Raw genomic sequence first — 20,138 nt, 5'->3', positions numbered from 1 at the left:
TGGATAATGAATACAGGCATCACTCTCCACAGCTGTGCTAAATTGACTTTAAAAGGAAGAAATTACACTACATAACAATGGACCTGAGTCTTCACTATTTTGCACTTTGTGTAGTCATTTATACCTGCCTGAAGTGGGTGTAAATAGCTGCTGTTGTTATCCCCATATTGCACTCATTGGGCACACATGTAAATGACCACACAGGGTGCATTGTTGGGGAGAATCAGGCCCAATGAGACAGATCGAGCCATTTGCTGGCACAAGTGTCAATTCAGGGACCGGGGGAATGTAGTTTGAACCTGCCCTATTCAGGGGCTGTTGGGGTGAGCTAGTTAGCACCCAGTATTATATCCCAGTTTTAGTGTGGCTTCTGTGGATCTTTACAGTGACACTAAACAGCCTCTCTCCCTTCTCTGGCATGCCTGTGCTCTGCCTCCACTCTGCTCCTAGATCACTCCAGAATGCCCATTATGCCCAGGGTGGTATGTGGTTGTAGAGCACCTTTGCACTGAGAGTATTCTCTGGGGCACTTTATGCTTGTTCTACAGCCTCTTTGTGTCAGCTTGGCTGGCACAAAGGGATTGCAAGGCAGTGCTGAGTATGGCCCAGTATGGGAGCAGTAATGAATCTAGCTTCTGACAGTAGTGGCCTGATTTCATATACACTGGTGTAAACAGGAGTAATTCTACTGAAATCAAAGAAGTTAAACTTCTGAAGAACAGATTTAAAGAAGAATCAGCTCCAGTATGTAGACCCAATGCAAAGTGAAATCCACACCATGAACATCAACTCAAAACACCTAAAGCACAGTGAACAATATTCCAGTTACAGTATTTTATGTTTCTTAATTTGAAGTGCTAAACGTAAACTGTAGATGAGAGAGTGTCTATTGTGTTGAGTAATAACATACCCATGTGAACCAGGCAAATGACATCTTCAACAAGAAAAAAGAGTTGCCACCCACAAGAAATAAGTTATTTAAAATAGATTCATTAAAAGGAACAAGGAATAAACAGTGAAACCTCAGGGCAGCAGATCAGAGTTCAGAAATCAAATAACCCTCCCCTGAGATCCCTTAACAGTTACCCCAGAAAAGAGAAGCAAATGCCATTTCATCTTGCTGTTTCTGGATAGGAATAGTATTTTTCAGTTTTCTTTTCAAACTACAAATCAGTTACTTAGATTTTTTAATAAGAAATCTAGATTGGCGTGTGCGCAGTGCAAGGTGATATATGAAATTGTGGGTAATTATCCATATTTGTGTATTGAGAAGCTTGATGCTTTGTAAAAGTTAGCAATTTGTCTTAAGGTGGTATAATTCAGGGGTTGGTCTGAGCAGGAACCCCTTTGCATTCAGTTTATACTAGTGCAAATGATTACAATAGTTACAGAGCAATGGATCAGTCTTTTGCATTCCTGAGTGAAGTTAGAGGTACATGTCTGTTCTGGCTACTAGGGTCAGTCAGCAGGATTCCTCTGCACCTCCATACATGATTCTACAGCCTGAAACCCAGTCAGGATATTAACACTTAGCCATAATGATGTTAGTTAAAAATGAACATTGTTAGCTGTTTGCTGATTATTTCAGCAGAAGCATTCAGCTGTTATGGGTTTTTGAGCAGACTTTAGGACTGTGAGCAGAGCTTGCGATATTAGGCAGAGCTTGACTAGAATAGCAAGGTGATTTTCAGCTACCCTGGACATTAATATACAGTGAACCGTGCATTTAGGGAAACCTCCAGTAGGCAACCTCCCTGTTTTAACTTTTAAGTATATCCTCAAGGCTTCCAGTACATTTTGTATGACCTCTAGTTTAGCAAGCGATTGAGTTTTGTTGCTCCTTTCAGAGGTGGCTTAAAGCTGATTTAGCAGTGTATGTAATTTTTTGTGTATGGATAGGTCCTGTAAGTATGAAAGAAAACAGGAACCAACTATTTATAGTTCTCATAAATATATTTGCAATGACATAAACAAAGTTTGTATTTTGGCTAGTATTGTAATTGCGTTAAGTATTTATGTAGCTATGATGATAGGATACTGTTTGCACAGTAACCAGGACAGCATTGCCTTGATTTGTTGAGCAGAATAGGTTTTGCACCAAACTATAGTAGCAAATGAAACTGTTTTTAAATGGAAGCTTATATTCTGGGGAAAAGAGAAAAATCTCTGGAAGAGCATTAAACTCAGTAAGATTTTTTCATAAGTATTCACAAGCAATCACTAACCAGTTGGTGACAGTGCCATGGAGATTCGATCTGATGAAGACAATGCATGTATGACAGTTTTACTGCTGCCATTGTAGCCTGTAAAAATCAATACATATGTTTACATTTTCATTTGGCAGTGGCAAAAGATAAGGATACCTCTGAGGAAAAGGGAATTATTATGCCTTGATCCTGAGAGATGCAGAGTGCCTCCTTAGGCCTGAGAAATTCTGAGTGCTTTCACTTCCCATTGATTTCAGCGCTTCTTAGAACTGGGCCCTTTTGCTTCTTCCACAGTGTATGTGGCATGTCAATGAGATGCTCTGTTGTATTGCGCTAAGTGTGTCTGAGTAAAATAAGTGGTTTTGCTCAATTGTGAACATTCCTGGGTTGATTATGAACATGGCTGATTTGTGCATGTTATTGGTGTTCATGATGAGAATGAATAAATTTTAACTATGAAAGTGTGGAAATTACCGCACATTTGGCATTATTGTACAGACAAATAATGGAGAGAGATTACAAGAACAGAACTGTTGCTCAGAGGTTCATCAAAGCACTGAGAAATGCTGCTTCTCTTCCAGAATGTTGTCATCTATATTTTAAAGTTAATCATAGAATATCAGGGTTGGAAGGGACCTCAGGAGGTCATCTAGTCCAACCCCCTGCTCAAAGCAGGACTAATCCTCAACGTTTTCTTTTTTTTTTTTTCCCCCAAATCCCTTAATTCCCCCTCCCCCAGCTTGAACTCACAACCCTGGGTTTAGCAGGCCAATGCTGAAACCACTAAATGAACATTTAAAATGGCTTCTATTTCTGCTTTGTGTTTTTCCTTGGTGTCATTATGTGTGTGACAAGAAGTCAGCACTGTTGCTGTAATTTTGCATGCTGGATGAAATGCTCCATAGTTGGGACCACCACTAGAAAAGCCTTAGTTTAAAACATGTACACCTCTACCCTGATATAACGCTGTCCTCAGGAGGCAAAAAATCTTACCGCGTTATAGGTGAAACCGTGTTATATCGAACTTGCTTTGATCCACTGGAGTGCACACCCCCACACCTCCGGAGCCCTGTTTCACCACGTTATAGCCAAATTCATGTTATATCGGGGTAGAGGTATATATCTACTTTTTACTTTACTTGTTACACTGCATTTAAACTAGCGGTGTCCCTTAAACTAATTACAAAGTAAATCTTCCTGACTATAAAACTGAGTAGGCTGTGGAACAAACTGCCAAGAAAAATGGTAGAAGCTCCATAACTTGGAATGGTTACACTAGACTGGACAAAACACGGGGAAATGTGCAATAGGGAACAATTTCTTAGCAAAGCTTTTTCCATCTATAACATTTGTGGTCGATGAGATCATTTTAGCAGAAACATTCATCTGTTCTGGGATTATTGTTTTGCTTACATGCTGAATTACCACTTATTTCAGACAGAGGGCCAGTTTCATACCTGGCATAAATCCGTTGACTTCAGTGGAATCAGAACAGGGAAGGGATACATCTGCCTCCAGAAGTTCTGTATTTCTCACCTTGTTTCACCTAGCCTCTTGAATCCCTTTCAAAATTATTCTGTGTGGATGATTTAGAAGCAAAACTAATAATTCAGCAGAATGCTCTCACTTTTCCCTATGAACTGTCATGTTCTGGCTTGTCTGAAGTTGCTCTACTTTTTCAAGATACTATCCTTGGCATGCAGAATTGTGGTTCTTCACCTCTGAGTGCTACAGTTGTGTTTCCTTTTCCTCTCAGTAATTCCTGTTGCCTGTCCACACACCTCCAAACTCTTCCATTGGTCTCTTCTGCTCCCAGATTTCCAATATATATTTGATGGAAATAATGTTGCTACATAAAGTAGTGTGCACAACTGTGAAGAAAATGCATTTGTGCATGAAATACATTTAATGAAAAAGAAAATGTGCTTAAACATTAATATCATAGACCATGGGGGAAGATGGAGATTGAGAGTAGAATGATTTATAGCTTGGGACTCTTAAACTGTGTAGAAGTTGGGCTATTTTGTAGCTATCACAAACTTGTTGACAAGTTGCAGAAATTAAAAATGTAGTAAAATGCTACATCTGAGACCCAGTTACAAATTGTAGGCCTCTTTAGTGTTAATTGGTAATGAAAGCAGTAATTCTATTCTGATTTGTTTAGCTGGAAATAGAAAACAATAGACACTAGGTCTCTTATTAAAGAAATAAAAAGAGGCACATTTTCTATTGACAGAAGAAATGTCTTGTGTACACATGGAATTTCCTGCTGATCATATTGCAGCTTTCTCTTGTTGCCAGTCATTGATCTGCTTTGTGTGGGTAGAAATGTTAGACATTGTATTCACTCTGTAGTAAAATCTGTTTGCTTTGTTGTTTTCAGTTTGCTTTCCCTTATACTGCCTTAATCTTGCTGACAGCTTTAAAATGTCAATTTTCTATGAAGCACTCAGTTTTATAAGCTTATTACTGCTATTTCATATCTATTTGTGCAGATCAGAGTTGCTGATTTTCAAGGAAACATTCTCAAATGAAAATGAGGCTTTTACACTTTCTAAAGTAGCCACAGAGATTTCCTCTGTCTTTTCGGAGGAAATTCTGCAATTTCTCTTTATCAGGTTTCCACATTTTTCAGATGATGGCACTGTGCAATTTCAGTAGGTGCATTCTCTGTGTATATTCACAACCATACCTGTTTATTTTTAGTGACAAAGATGTTTTTACATCTGCCAGTCCTGGAGAGCTAAGGCAGAATGAGGGTTTCTATTCTGTCTCATGTATCCTCAGCATAATTCTTTGTTTAGTTCCAGTCAGTTACCTATGGTATTGCAAGGTATAACTTCATGGAATTTAATAAACAAAACTATTAGTAAATGCACAAGAAGGAATGGAGTACAGTATGCTGCCCCTTATCTGTGTTGGCCCTGAAGGGGTAATGGGAGTAACAATCAGAAAAAAAATGTTAATACTAAAATAAGTTTGAATATATAAAGAGAGTCAGTATGGTGAGTAAGCAGGTTTCATTTTTGTATGTGCATTCTTCATAGCACAAACACAGTCTCAATGGGTTTGCAGAGGTGGTGCTGAAGGCACAATTTGAAAGGCATGGATATGCACAAATGTCACTAATGACATCATTTGAAGGCAGTGGGGCTGCTCAGGTGTCACCGAGCACATAATTTGGCTTGCAAGATCTTTACTGGTGTTGATATACAGTGGTGCTGGAACATTTTATGTAGTGGGAGTGCTGAGAGCCATTGAACCAAACTGTAAACCCTGTAATCAGGGCCGGCTCCAGGCACCAGCGAAGGAAGCAGGTGCCTGGGGCGGCCAATAGAAAGGGGCGGCACTCTGTCTCTCATTGGGGCGGCACATCCATTCTGCAGCAGGACTTCGGAGGTGAGTCCTTCAGCAATTTGGTCTTCGGAGGCACTTTGGCGGCAGCTCAACTCCGCTTCAGTCTTCGGCAGTAATTTGGCTGCAAAGCCCTCACTCCCTCTCGTCCTTTTCGGCGGCACTTCGGGGGCAGCTCAATCGGGTTTTTCTTTTTTCTTTTTCTTTTTTTTCCTGACACTTGAGGCGGCAAAAAAGCTGGAGCCAGCCCTTCCTGTATATGATGGAAACCACTTCAAGCCAGGGGTTCTGCCATACCCCTAGTTCCCTCACCTATGCTGATATATTTGAAAGCGAGGTTTGACTTTAAGATCACAGGGTGAATTTGCAAGCCTGGAAGTTAGAAAAACACCCATTTGCTTCATAGTACTCTTATCTGGAAATCACTGACACTAAACATGGAAAGCCATGATGCCAGTTTAAAGGAATTACTTCTCATAGTAGAAGTGCACAAAAGTTGGCACAAAGTGATTACGTTGTTTCATAACCATTCACCTGAGTACGTGGAGTGACAGTCATCTCTCTGGTAGAAGGAGCTATATAATTCCAGTGTGTACTCAGCAGCAGATAATTACACTAAGCATCTTTAGTAATATAATGAGATACAAGGTATCTTCTTATATGTTCAGGTCTGGAGAAAAATTTCAGTGGGCTTTGGATCAGGCCCAGGTATGCAAAATATTCAGGATTAACATGAATTCAAAATTAAGGAAAAGAAATGACCAATTTTTTAAAAAAATTATAACTCTTACCACTAGGTCAAAAAAGGGGCATAATCTGTCAGCATGAGAGATTTTTTCCTTTTGCCCCATGCCTTGTTCATGCACACTATTTAAACCATGTTCTGAAGACAAAAATATTAATTTTTTCATGGGTTTGTCCGTGGTACTTATCACTATGGTATCTGAGTGCTTCATAAACAGTTTATCTTCACAAAATGTGAGAGGAGGAGGTATTATTATCCTCATTTTACAGATGGGGACCTGAGGTACAGAGAGATTAAGGTAAAAAGTATTCACTATTTTAGGTGTCTAATTTGAGACACCCTAGGATCTGATTTTTCAAAATACATGGATCATTATATAGCACTTCATATGTTTGAAGCATAGCTCCCACAGACTTCAGCTGCAGCTGTGAGTTCTCAATACTTCTGCACATCAGTGCCCAAAGTCCAAGGAAATGAAGGAAATACCGTTAGTGACCACCTCTGAAAAGTTTGATTTAAGTGACTTAACTAAATTCACACAGGAACACTGTGGCACCGACAGGAATAGAATCCAATTCTCCAGGGAAGCATTCAGATTGCTTCACTTATTTCACTGTCTTTTCTCTTCCTTCAATCTGCCTTATTCACTATGCACCTTCCAACTTCTGCAACAAATGGAGGGGTCTCACAGACCCTAGTCATCTTCACTACATAATCCTGATTCATCCTCAAAGCAGGTCCATCTTGTGCACTGAATGAGGTTGGCATCCTGTGGAAAAAACAGATATGATCATGTATTTAAAACTGCATCATAATACATATACACAAAGAGCTGAACTGGGGTTGCACAGACAATCTAACTGAGGAGTAAGGGACCACTTAAATTGCTGAGAAATCACACAATTTTCACAGGTTGGTCATGGCATAAATAGCATATTTCACGGATGTGTTACACAGCCGCAACATTTTCTATTTATGCCACGTCCAACCCCCCAAAATGTGTGATTTCTCCTCAGGGATTGCAAGCCTATAGGAGGTCACGTTATTGCCACCCTTACTTCTCTGCTGCTGATGGGTGGCATTGCCTTCAGAGCTGGGTGTCTGGGCACCAGCTGCCACTCTCTACTCCGCCTCCACAACTGAATGGCTGAAGACCAGATTTCACAGTCCATGATGCAATTTTCATAGCTTTGAATTTGGTGGACCCTGATTTATGAGTGCTTGACTTTGCAACCCTAATAATGTTCTTCTAATGTAGGGTTCTTCTTCAAGTGATTGCTCATATCCATTCCAGGTAGGTGTGCGCGCTGCGCGTGAACGTTTGCTGGAAACTTTTTACCCTAGCAACTCCAGTGGGCCGGCAGGTCGCCCCCTAGAGTGGCGCCACTATGGCACCGGATATATACCCCTGCCGGCCCGCTCCTCAGTTCCTTCTTACCGCTGTGTCGGTTGCTGGAACTGTGGAGTGCGGCTTGCTGTCCTCCACGTATCTAGCTCTCCTGTACTCTGTTCATATCGTCATTGTAGATAGTTTTATCGATAGTTTTAAGTAGTATATTAGTTAGTTGTTTATTATATATAGTTGTTTAACTTGTTCGCGGGTGGGCCGTTGCCCTTCCCGGCGCCTGGCACCGGGCTCATGCCTGGTTCACCGGGCTTCAAGCAGTGCGCGGCATGCAAGAAGCTGATGCCGACTAGCGATCCCCACGACGCGTGCCTCAAGTGCCTGGGGGAATCGCACATCAGCGAGAAGTGTCGTATATGCAAGGCCTTTAAGCCTCGCACAAAGGAGAGGGATCAAAGACTTCGCGCTCTCCTTATGGAAGCGGCACTGACTCCGGCACCGGCGCCGCAACCGGCCGCTTCTACCTCGGCACCGGACCGTGCCGGCACCGGCAAGACTCCCCGGCACAGTCCATCCCCGGCAACGGGAGCAGATCCATCGACGTCTGCAACACCATCGAGGCAGGCTCGAATGGAACGCCCGGCATCTACCTTGGCCGTGGCACCGCCTGCAGGGCTGCTGTCGACTCCGGGCCCGGACGGTCCATCGAGTCCAACCCCTCCTAGCTCCCCCGTGAGATCAGGGGTCAAGCTGTTAGTCCCATCGACGCCGGAGACCTTCGCCTCGGCACGGGACTTGATAGCGCTCACGGAGCCATCGCAGCCTCAGACCACGGCACCCCTGAGACGGGTAACCTCCAGAGGCAAGCCGATGCTGAGAGCGCTGTCTCCGGAGTCTCGGCACTGATCGCCCCAGAGACGTGAGCGCTCGGGACGCCGCTCGCAGTCCCGGCACCGTTCTCCACAGCGGTACCGGTCGCACTCGCGGTGCCGATCAGCTTCTGCACGGTCCCGCTCTGGCTCCGTTTACCACCGGCACCGAGACTCTAGGAGCCGTTCACCTTGGCGTTCGGCTCCTCAGTCGACCTCCCGGCACCGAGCCGGTGGTAGGTCCCGATCCTGGTTGACCTCCCGGCACCGCGTCGGTGGCAAGTCCCGGTCCCCACTGCCATCTCGGCACCGCGCTGAACGAAGGTCACGATCCCGCTCTCGGCACCGACCTCGAGGCAGATCCTGATCCGGATCCCGGCACCGACTGCCACACCGCTCCCGGTCCCAATCCCGATCCCGGCACCGATACGGGTCGCGGCACCGATCCTCGGCACCGAGGAGAGCGTCGGCATCGGCATATGGAGAGGCCTATCAAACTGGCTCAGCGCCTCCGTGGCCTTCAAGGGAACCATCTGTGTCCTCTCAGGCAGAGAGCGCCTATGCATTGGGCCAGGACAGACACTCGGCCCTGTTTCAGGACCCTCCGCCTCAGGAACGAGGGCCTCAACAGTGGGGGTTTTGGACCCCATGGGCGTACCGCCAAGCCCAGGGTCCACAACATATTACTCCCCGCCCTGCGGCGGAGCGCAGGCCACCAGAGGCAACGGTGTCTAGACCCCCTCCCTCCCCGGAAGCTGAAGACAGGTCCAGCCACCAGGACCCAGAGCTCCCTCCAGTGACGGAGGTGCAGCCCCAGACAGAACCCCCCGTGGATGCTCTGTTGCTGGGGGTTTCCTCGTCGTCTTCCCCGGATGAGGCAGTGGCGGGTACCTCGTCCTCCAGCCCTCCCCCTCTAGACCTTAGGGCACACCAGGACCTCCTCCGACGAGTGGCACAAAACCTGGACATTCAAGCAGAGGAGGTCTCTGAAATCGAGGACCCGGTGGTGAGCATCCTCTCCGCCGATGCGCCCACCAGAGTGGCCCTGCCTTTTATCAAGACTATTCAGGCCAACGCTGCTACTATTTGGCAGTCACCGGCCTCCATCCCTCCGACCGCTCGAGGGGTGGAAAGGAAGTACATGGACCCCTCCAAGGGCTATGAATACCTGCACGTTCACCCGACACCCTGTTCCCTTGTGGTCCAGTCGGTGAACGACAGGGAGCGCCACGGTCAAGAGGCCCCGGCACCCAAGTCGAAGGAAGCGAGACGGATGGACCTCCTGGGCCGCAAGGTCTATTCAGCGGGGGCGCTGCAGCTCAGGGTCTCGAACCAGCAGGCCCTCCTTAGCCGCTACTCCTTTAACTCTTGGGTAGAGGCGGGGAAATTTGCAGAGCTGTTACCACAGGATGCCCGCCAGGAGTTTACCACCATCCTGGATGAGGGCAAGAAAGTAGCGAGGACATCGCTACAAGCCTCTTTAGGTGCTGTGGACTCAGCCGCTCGGACCCTTGCCTCGGGGCTCACGATGCGCCGAATTTCCTGGCTGCAGGTCTCTGGCCTTCCACCGGAGCTCCAACATACTATCCAGGACCTCCCCTTCGAAGGCCAGGGCCTGTTTTCCGCTAAAACAGACCCCAGACAAAAGGACCTTAAGGACAATAGGGTCATAATACGGTCGCTGGGGATGCATACGCCTGCGACACTGCGCAGGCCATTCCGGCAGCAGAACCAGCAGCAGCAGCGTCGGCCGTATCCTCAGTTCCGTCCGCGGCAGGACCTCACTAGGCACCGCGGCAGGAACAACCGACGCAGGCAGTCAGGTGGCCAAACGGGGCAGAACCGAGACTCTGCCAAGGTCCCTCCTGGACCTAAGCCTTCATTTTGAAGGTGCGCCCGAGGGCGCAGTACCAGTTTCCCTTCCGGATCCTTCCCCACAGTTTTCCAACCGTCTTTCTTTTTTCCTCCCAGCGTGGACCCAAATAACATCGGACCGTTGGGTCTTGCGTACGGTGCAGGCCGGTTATTGCCTGCAGTTTTCATCGCCTCCCACCCACCCACCATCCTCGTCCCTCTTCAGGGACCCCTCTCACGAGCAATTCCTCCGTCAGGAGGTGCACACGCTCCTCGTCAAGGGAGCCATAGAGGAGGTTCCAGAGAGCGAGAAGGGTAAGGGGTTTTATTCCCGCTACTTTCTAATCCCCAAGTCCAAGGGGGGCCTCAGACCCATCCTCGACCTGCGGGAACTCAACAAGTATATGGTGAAGTTGAAGTTCCGTATGGTATCCCTTGGAACCATCATCCCATCCCTGGATCCCGGAGACTGGTACGCCGCCCTCGACATGCAGGACGCTTACTTCCATATCTCCATATCCCCCCAGCACAGGCGTTTCCTCCGCTTTGTGGTCGACCGCCTACATTATCAATTTGCGGTCCTCACGTTTGGCCTCTCCACGGCCCCAAGGGTGTTCACGAAATGCATGGCAGTCGTCGTCGCACACCTTCGGCATTGCCGCATTCACGTGTTTCCCTATCTCGACGATTGGCTGATCCGGGGCACGTCGGAGCTGCAAGTCCGCTACCATGTCCGCAGGATCAGCAGCCTCTTTGCTGCCCTGGGCCTTGTGATCAATGTGGACAAGTCTACTCTGCTCCCCACGCAGCGGATAGAGTTCATCGGGGCCGTTCTGGACTCTACCCTGGCCAGGGCCTTGCTACCCTTGCCCAGGTTCCAGTCGCTGTCAGCCATCATTCTGCGCTTGCAGGCGGCCCCGCTGACCTCTCTACGAACATGTCTGGCCCTCCTGGCCCATATGGCAGCCTGTACGTTCGTGACGGCGTATGCCTGACTCCGTATGAGGCCTCTTCAATCTTGGCGCATTGTGCAGTACCGGCCGGCCAGACATTCGTTGGACACAGTCGTCACCGTTCCTCAAAGGGTACTGGACTCCCTTCGGTGGTGGCTGGACCAGTCCGTAGTCTGTGCGGGGCTCCTGTTTCATCTGCCCCAGCCCTCGGCATCCCTGACTACGGACGCCTCAGATCTGGGCTGGAGGGTGCACTGCGGCGCCCAAAGAACTCAGGGCTTGTGGACCCCTCAGGAGATGGACCTCCACATCAACATACAAGAGTTGAGAGCGGTCCCTCTTGCTTGTCAAGCGTTTGTCCATCTCCTTCAAGGTCGTTGTGTCGCGGTGTTCACCGACAACATGACGACCATGTTTTATATCAACAAGCAGGGCGGTACCAGGTCCTTTCCCCTATGTCTCGAGGCGATGCGTCTCTGGGAGTTTTGCATAGCCCATGCCGTTCACCTTTCCGCCTCCTATCTCCCGGGAGTGCGGAACACTTTAGCGGACCGACTGAGCAGATCCTTCCGCTCCCGCGAGTGGTCCCTCTGTCCAGACGTCACCCTCTCACTCTTCCAGAGGTGAGGTCGTCCCCGGATGTACCTCTTCGCATCCAGGAAGAACAGGAAATGTCGAGCATTCTGCTCCTTCCAGGGTCGGGAGCCCGGGTCTATAGCGGATGCCTTCCTGATCCCATGGGCAACCCACCTGTTTTATGCGTTCCCTCCCGTTCCGCTGATACACAGGGTTCTCCTCAAGGTGCGCAGAGACAGAGCTCGGGTGATTCTCATAGCTCCAGCATGGGCCAGACAACATTGGTACCCTATGTTGCTGGACCTCTCAGTAGCCAACCCAGTTGCCCTGCCCCTACATCTGGACCTGATCACCCAGGACCACGGCAGGCTCTGTCACCCGGACCTTCCATCTCTGCACCTTACGGCATGGCTCCTGCGTGGTTGACGGGCTCCGAGTTACACTGCTCTACCCCAGTTCGGGAGGTTCTCCTGGGCAGTAGAAAGCCCTCCACCAGGGCTACTTACTTGGCTAAGTGGAAGCGTTTCTCCTGTTGGTGTGCGGAGAAAGGTCTTCTCCCTAGGGGGACTCCCGTCCCCACTATTCTAGACTACATCAGGTCCCTTAAGGCCCAGGGTCTGGCGTTGTCGTCCCTCCAGGTCCACCTAGCGGCTATCTCCGCTTTTCATGCTGGAGGGGACGGATGTTCCGTCTTCTCCCACCCTATGGTGGCAAGATTCCTGAAGGGACTGGAGCGTCTCTATCCACAGATCCGCCCCCCTGCCCCTTCATGGGATCTCAACCTGGTCCTAGCTCGGCTCATGGGTCCTCCGTTCGAGCCGTTAGCTACTTGCTCCCTGCTTTATCTCTCATGGAAGACCGCCTTCCTAGTAGCCATCACCTCAGCTAGACGGGTGTCGGAACTACGGGCCCTCACAGTAGATCCCCCGTATACGGTCTTCCATAAAGACAAGGTGCAGCTGAGACCACACCCGGCCTTCCTCCCCAAGGTGGTCTGAGCTTTCCACATTAACCAGGAGATCTTCCTCCCAGTCTTTTTCCCAAAGCCCCATTCGTCTCGCCGGGAGCAACAGCTCCACTCGTTAGATGTCCGTCGAGCGCTAACATTTTATGTGGACAGGACCAAACCATTCCGCAAGTCCCCCCAGTTATTCGTGGCAGTAGCGGACCGGGTCAAGGGACTGCCGATTTCCTCGCAGAGGATATCTTCCTGGGTTACCTCCTGTATCAGGACCTGTTATGAGCTGGCCCACGTTCCGACGGGCTGTGTGACTGCTCACTCCACCAGAGCACAGGCATCATCGCTGGCTTTCCTTGCCCGTGTGCCAATCCAAGAGATTTGTAGGGCGGCGACCTGGTCATCGGTCCACACATTCGCTTCCCATTACGCCCTGGTTCAGCAGTCCAGAGATGATGCGGCCTTTGGCTCTGCAGTGCTCCAGGCCGCGACCTCTCACTCCAACCCCACCGCCTAAGTAAGGCTTGGGATTCACCTACCTGGAATGGATATGAGCAATCACTCGAAGAAGAAAAGACGGTTACTCACCGTTGTAACTGTTGTTCTTCGAGATGTGTTGCTCATATCCATTCCACACCCGCCCTCCTTCCCCACTGTCGGAGTGGCCGGCAAGAAGGAACTGAGGAGCGGGCGGGCTGGCAGGGGTATATATCCGGTGCCATAGTGGCGCCACTCTAGGGGGCGACCTGCCGGCCCACTGGAGTTGCTAAGGTAAAAAGTTTCCAGCAAGCGTGCACGCGCGGCGTGCACACCTACCTGGAATGGATATGAGCAACATATCTTGAAGAACAACAGTTACAACGGTGAGTAACCGTCTTTTATGTGTGCATAGTTTCCTGTTTTTGTTGTTGTTTTTCTTTTAATAAAAGCAAACTGAGAAAAACAGAAATTCCATCATGTGGCATCTTATTGACTGCCACATGGGCCATCAGCAGGTTTGGAACCTTTAGATCCACCACATGAACTTCTGACTCTTGAGCTAATGGAGTGGCTGATAGCAGTAGTAGGTTGTCATCCTCTGTGTGGACCAGAACTAGATGCAAATGGGACATTGCCACTGGGTTTCACAGATATTTGCTATCAGCAGAAGAATAGTGAGATTCAGGAATTTGGATTTCATTTCAGTGTCTGCAAAGCAGAGTGCTGTAGTGGGCATTGATCTTTTCTTCTTTCTTCCCAAGCATTCCCTTTTCTGCCCACTCCCCTCCAACCTGGTCCCTGTTCCAATCCTCTCTCTTCACCACACCTGACTCCTCACTCCAGTCCCAGTCTCTTCACCTAACTGGCCTTGGTCTTCACTCCTTGGACTGCTCATCCTAGTCTGCACCTTCTTGCTCAGCAAGTCTTAGTCTTTCCTTTACATACTCTCTGCCTCAATCTCAGTCTCCCCACAGCTTTCCAGTCCCAGATTCCTTCCCAGTTGCCCTAACCAGCCCTCCAGCTCTTTGTCCCAGTCTCCTTGCCCAGCCAGTCCCATTTGTCCCTTTCTGGCTTTTCATCCAATTTGTCTCTCTCCGTTAGCCTCCAGTTGGACCCCTCCTGGCCCCTGTTCCCTTATCCCACTGTCTCCCTGTCCCAATCTCCTTCTCCAGGCTCCTCACCCAATCTCAGGATTTGTGCCCCTCTTCCCCCTCCACCCCAGCTCCTTGTCCCAATCTCTTAGTTCAGCCAATCCCAGTTCTTCCCCTGCATTCTGGTTCTTCATCAGATCCCCACTCATCTTCCCCCTGCCTCACTGGTTCCCAGTCTCAGTCTCCTTGCTCAACCAGTCCCCGAAGATCTCCCTCTGATCTCAGCCTTTCCCCACCTACTGGCTCTCAGTTTCCCTCCATATTTCCTTCCCCAGCTCCCAGTCCAAGTGTCCTTGCTCAGCCAGCCTCAATTTCCCTTTCCCCCACCCTCAGCCTCCAGTCTCAGTCTCCCTGTTCCAATCTACCCTGGTCATCTCCCCAACAGTTCTGGCTCTTGTCTTCTCTGTAGGAATCATTGATAGCACAGGTGAGACAGGCTCCCTACTCTCAGGGGAAGTGTCTGGACCCAGCAAGCCTTGCAGCACCCCAGAGCTACACTTGCAAGGAAAGTCCTGCTCAGTCCTAGGCTTGAGAATGCCCCCTGTAGATGGAATCCTCTAGGAATTTAGCTGCTAAAATCCAAGAATTGTCTACAGAAAATATGTGAAATTCGATTTTTCAAAAACTTATTTTTGCCATATTTAGGTGATTTTTTTCACAAGGAGAGCAAAAAGCACAGTTTGGACATGAAGGCTACCTCCTGTCAAATGTCAAGTCCCTGCTCCAAAGCATAGGGGCATTACAACTTTTTGAAGTAAAGGAGGCCAGAATTTTTCATCACAGGCAAAATAATGTATTTGCCATTGCATGTTTCTCAGAAACTGAAATAAAAATAAAATACAATACAATACAAAAAATTATTCAACCTGAGGCAGACACCGTGCTTGAAAAATTTGAGCCAAAACAGTTAAAGTTTGGTAAAGTTATAAGCAACTGAAAACAGGCTCCTATCATGGAAAGTGTTGGGCACCTTAATAATAGTGCGAACAGCCTTGTCTATAATAATTCCTCCCCCAGGGCTTCTTGCACTCAACAGCCATACTTAGCACTTGGAATGAACTCACCGAACTGTAATGAAAGACTTTGTCTTGCCTGTGCCAAGGTATCACTTAACAGCGTTATCACAACTGGGCTCCAAAAGGCCTTCTCTACACAAACAGTTCACAGCTTTTAGAAGTAAATTTAGTGCTTGTAAAAGATGCCGGATTGAGAGCCCTGGAGACAAAGCTTTATATTTATAACCAATCTGATAGGGCATGTCCAGTAATAGGGTTAGATTGCCCCATGTTAATTTCTGCTCCTAAGCAAAATGCTTCAGCCCTGTCCTACAAAGGCCACTTCTTATGATCTAGATATTGTGGTGATGGGTGTATTTGAAATGTAGATAGATAGAGTTCAGTGTCTGAGCTCAGTAAGTTAGTCTTTGTGCCTGCTAGTACCAGATGAGGGGTGGTTATGCAATATAGAAACTTGTCCTCTGGAAGCTGAATGAGACCTCCCATCGTCTCATTTCACAAAAGGCTCAACCAAAAAGCCAGCGGCAGTTATAACTTTCACTCAGTACCAGCCCTGACTGGATTCGATCCAAGCACTAAGAAGTGAGAGGTGGTGCATCCCAGCACTAGTCCCTTTCTTGTTTTTTTAGGGGGCTAAATCCTGCAACCTTCACTCAAGATTTACTAATTGGAGCCAATAGACGTTTCCCCTAATTAAGTCAGGACTGAGGGCTGCAGAATTTGGCCCTGTCTAGGAAAACTCCTTATTGTTGGCGTATCATAAATGAAATCACAGCTGCACAAACAGGAGTTTCCGGGCTTAGGTACCGCCGCGCAGCATCAGGGCAGAATCGTTGCTCCCGATTGTATCTGAAAACCCCCCTCTGGTTCCCTGAGCAGGCTCCAGGTGGCGGTGGTGGGTAAGCGCGTTCCCGGCTGCCCTATCTGACTCCAGCGGATTGTTTTCTGCAGCACTTGTGGCCATGCACTGAAACAGCAGGTGGTGCCAGATTCCACATGGAAGCCACTACCCTAGTATTTGTGTGTGTGTGTGTGTGTGTGTGTGTGTGCGCTGCAGGCTGGCGCTGCTCTCAGCACTCCATTCCCCGCTTCGCCGTCAGTAGCGTTTGGAGCCAGGCGGCTGCAGACCGAAGCGCTGTCCTTTCAGCACCACCTTCCTGCGCTAGGAAAAGCCCAGTCCTGCACAGCTCGGCCCGATCCGCCCCAATAAAAGCGTGGTTTGCAGTAAGTGCAGGGAGATTTGTGGCTATGGGGGAGGGGAGGTGTTTGTTGCTGGTGTGTTTTGTGTGTGTGTTGTACAACATCCCCGGTGTGCCTGTATTGCTTCACCACCAACAGCAGACAATGAGAGCTCAGCCTGAGTTGCATTGTGCCACAGTTTGGGGGGGTGCCTGTCCCGCTCTGACAGGGGATCAAGCTTGCGGTGGTTATATTGGAAATCAAAACCCCATTCTTGTATTACTATTTTGTCTTCTTTAAACAAAAATAGCCTATAGGAGAGCAGAGACCAGCCTGTAATAGCAGCCCCATCATCTGATTAACCACAGGACAAGGAGCAACATGCCAGTTTCAGCCGCATTCTTTTCAGTGCACTTTTTAACAAGGATTTTCATAGCTCCAGACACCAACAATATATGTGATCAAACAAATACTGGGCCAAGTTTATCCCTGGTAGAAGTCCATAGGCATCAGTGGATTTACAGTAGGGATGCATTTGGCCCGTGTGCGAGGGCTTTTTGCAACATGTTCCTGATCTGCGACAATATTTCCTGTGTTAGTGGGATTGTGAGAGGTTTTATTTGGACTCACTTTGGACCTTTTGAGGAGTTTTTATTTGTTTAATGTACCTTAAAGTGAAGTTGTTCCAGATTTGATATGCTTTGTCTCTAGCAATCCAGTAAAAAAGCCCAAATGAGTAATGACTGATAGGCAGAATTCAACAGAGCAGTGTCAGACAGAATCCTCTTCTCCATTTCCTTTCCCCTTCGCCCACTTCCATCCCCTTGTAACATCAGTCATCTTGATTTGTTTTAGGTCTGGAAAGTGAGGTCCAAGAATGGTGAAGCTGGGGAGTAATTTGAGTGACAAGAACAGCAAACAACCATCCAGTGAAGATGGTTTTCAGACAGTTCCTTTGATCACACCCTTGGAAGTAAATCATCTGCAGTTCCCAGCTCCAGAAAAGGTAACCCCCCACCCCAGCCCAAATAAACACAAAAAACCTCATAGAGAGCAACCAGGTCTCTGCTTTTCACTGCCATGTTCCATTATTGGTCTCCAACAGGCATTAAAATGCAATCCTTCTACCGTATCAATGCAACATAATAAAAAAGGATTTTTTAAAAAAAATTTTTAACACAGCAGACTGACACATGCAAACTAGAAAATGTTTCCTCATGATTACAGGTTGGAAAAAGGCTTAATATATTTTTCCTAAAAATGGCAATAAAATTAAATAGGAAAAAGCTTAGAATGTATCTGAACAACAAAAGAGGCATCATGTGAGCAAGTGAGGGTGCACCTGCATTGAGAGTGATGAGATGACTCTTGTGTAATAAACAAAAGTTGAAGGGTATCTCATTTTAATTACGCAAATCAAGATTTGTGTTCTTAACTGTGGCCTTTCAAGGTCCATTTGATTTTTAATTCAGTGTGATCTTTCTGACTAGAACAACTGAATTCCCCTACAGAAAATGTGGTAATGGGTCATTCCATGTATTCTTTTTTCCCCATTGGCTTCTGTGAGGGAGCAGCTTTTTCTCCTAGCCAATCAACACTCACAGAATTTAAGTGCTGCACTAAAATGTTCAAAAATGGGCACCAGTGATTGGATGGTGTTTATCAGCTGTTTTTTTTTAAGGTACGATATGTACTATGAAATCATTTTGTCTGTTTATATACAGTGATGATATATGTCAACAATGTTACAAGGAGATAATGTGGGATACCATTAGGATATTCACAATGAGATCAAATGTCCAAGAGATTCCACTGTCACTGCTCCTTTTGGGGAAAAAATAAAAAAAAAAGGATTGCTGCAGTGTGGTGCCTGGATACCACAGCAATAAATGCCATGTCGATACAAAAGACAGAGTGAAGGAGTAAATCTCATGGGATAATGACAGCAAAATTATATATAGAAAATACATATCAATGTGTGTGCATATATTTCTAATATACACACATATGCTACGTGTTCATATTTGTGTGATTATATATATTTGATATACATATAAACAGATTATTATTTATTTTCTATAAATAAAGAACTATATATGTGTATATATATATATCTCAGAATCAAATTAACTGACACCGATTAACTGGCGGAAACCAGCTCCATGCCAAAATAAGGATAATGGGCATGATTTTCCTTCCACTTGTGCCAGCGTCAATGCACCGGTGTCAAGTAAGAGTAACAAAAATGAAATAAATAAAGTGATGCTGATCTGAACTGGTGTAAATGAGAGGATAAACTGGCTCTTTACCTCTAGTTCTGATAAACAATCTGAAAATTAATAAAAAAATAACTAAAAAAGATTAACATGATTTATCAGAAATGTCTGAGAGGCACTAGGGGAAATCAAGGATGCATAAGAGCAACTCATTTTGATGCTACCACAAAGCAGCCAGTCAAGTTCAGGCACTAATTTTCATACAGTGTGGGGTTTAAATCGCTCGGGTAGTGGCTACCACCTGTAAAATTAAAAAACAACATTAAAACTGATGGATTGATAATGAAGACACTGATGATTACCATATTACAATTATCTGTTGGTGAAAACCCATTGTAATGCATTGGTCTAAATGGATTCCCAGGCACTCTTTCTGTTTAAATGAATGTGCCAATAATGTGTATTCCTCTCCATGCACATGTAGTTACTACACTTGTTAGTTGTGGCTCATACCCCTATGTCTTTTGTCCTACCCTTGCCTGAGGGCTGGAACAGCTGCCAAAGGACAAAGGCCCTGATCCAAAGCCCATTGAAATCAATGCTGTTGACTTCTATGGACCTTGAGACAGCTTTTAGGTGCATTATAGCAGGAGTTAGCAGTAACAGAAAATCTGTTATAAAAAAGGAGAAGGTGCTAAAAATCCCCAACAATCTTTGTTACTTTATTATTTATAGGACAAATCCTGAAGGGTGAAAGTCACTCCATAGCAGAGGGCCTTTGTAAGGCCCTATTAATCAGCTGAACCTAAGGTAAAGAGAATTTCACCTTACTCAGTGTTTGCGCAAGCAAAACTCTCACTGACTTCAGTGAGACATTGACTCTGAGGAAGGACCGTGGGTTGGCCTATTTGTGTTTGAATTTGTTTTGCAATCAGGGAGCAGGAATGTTTTCGATTTTATTTTCAAGGGAATTTTACTTTCTGTCTGTAACAGACGCAGTGCTGCCAGCTGTGGATTATGGCTTCTGAGAGTAAGAACATGAGCCAGGCTGGCTTTTGATGCCTCTTAAATGAGTGGTCAAAGGGGTCAAAACTAGTGTGCAGTGAGGGTTGTGCATTAACAGACAAAAAGTCACTGCTCTCCTCTTCTTAAATGTAAATCAGTTGCTGCTTATTTTTAATCACAAAGAGCAGTGTTCTAGACCTCTGCCTTTTTTATGTTTGCCCATCAGTGTC

General features: G+C 46.9%; 1 protein-coding gene across 1 annotated transcript in view; it reads left to right on the top strand.

The window, feature by feature from the left end:
- The first annotated feature begins 16,535 nt into the window (after positions 1 to 16,535).
- NSG2 (neuronal vesicle trafficking associated 2) overlaps positions 16,536 to 20,138 on the top strand; it is a 45,581-nt gene continuing 41,978 nt past the window's right edge. The window contains exons 1-2 of the mRNA XM_050962870.1: positions 16,536 to 16,732; positions 17,543 to 17,693. Of these exons, the coding sequence (XP_050818827.1) occupies positions 17,565 to 17,693 (129 nt within the window). The 5' untranslated portion in view covers positions 16,536 to 16,732; positions 17,543 to 17,564. The remainder of the gene's footprint in view (positions 16,733 to 17,542; positions 17,694 to 20,138) is intronic.

The sequence above is a fragment of the Gopherus flavomarginatus genome, chromosome 7 (assembly GCF_025201925.1).
Source record: "Gopherus flavomarginatus isolate rGopFla2 chromosome 7, rGopFla2.mat.asm, whole genome shotgun sequence".
Taxonomy (NCBI): Eukaryota; Metazoa; Chordata; order Testudines; family Testudinidae; genus Gopherus; species Gopherus flavomarginatus.
This window is presented reverse-complemented; position numbering and strand designations above follow the sequence as displayed.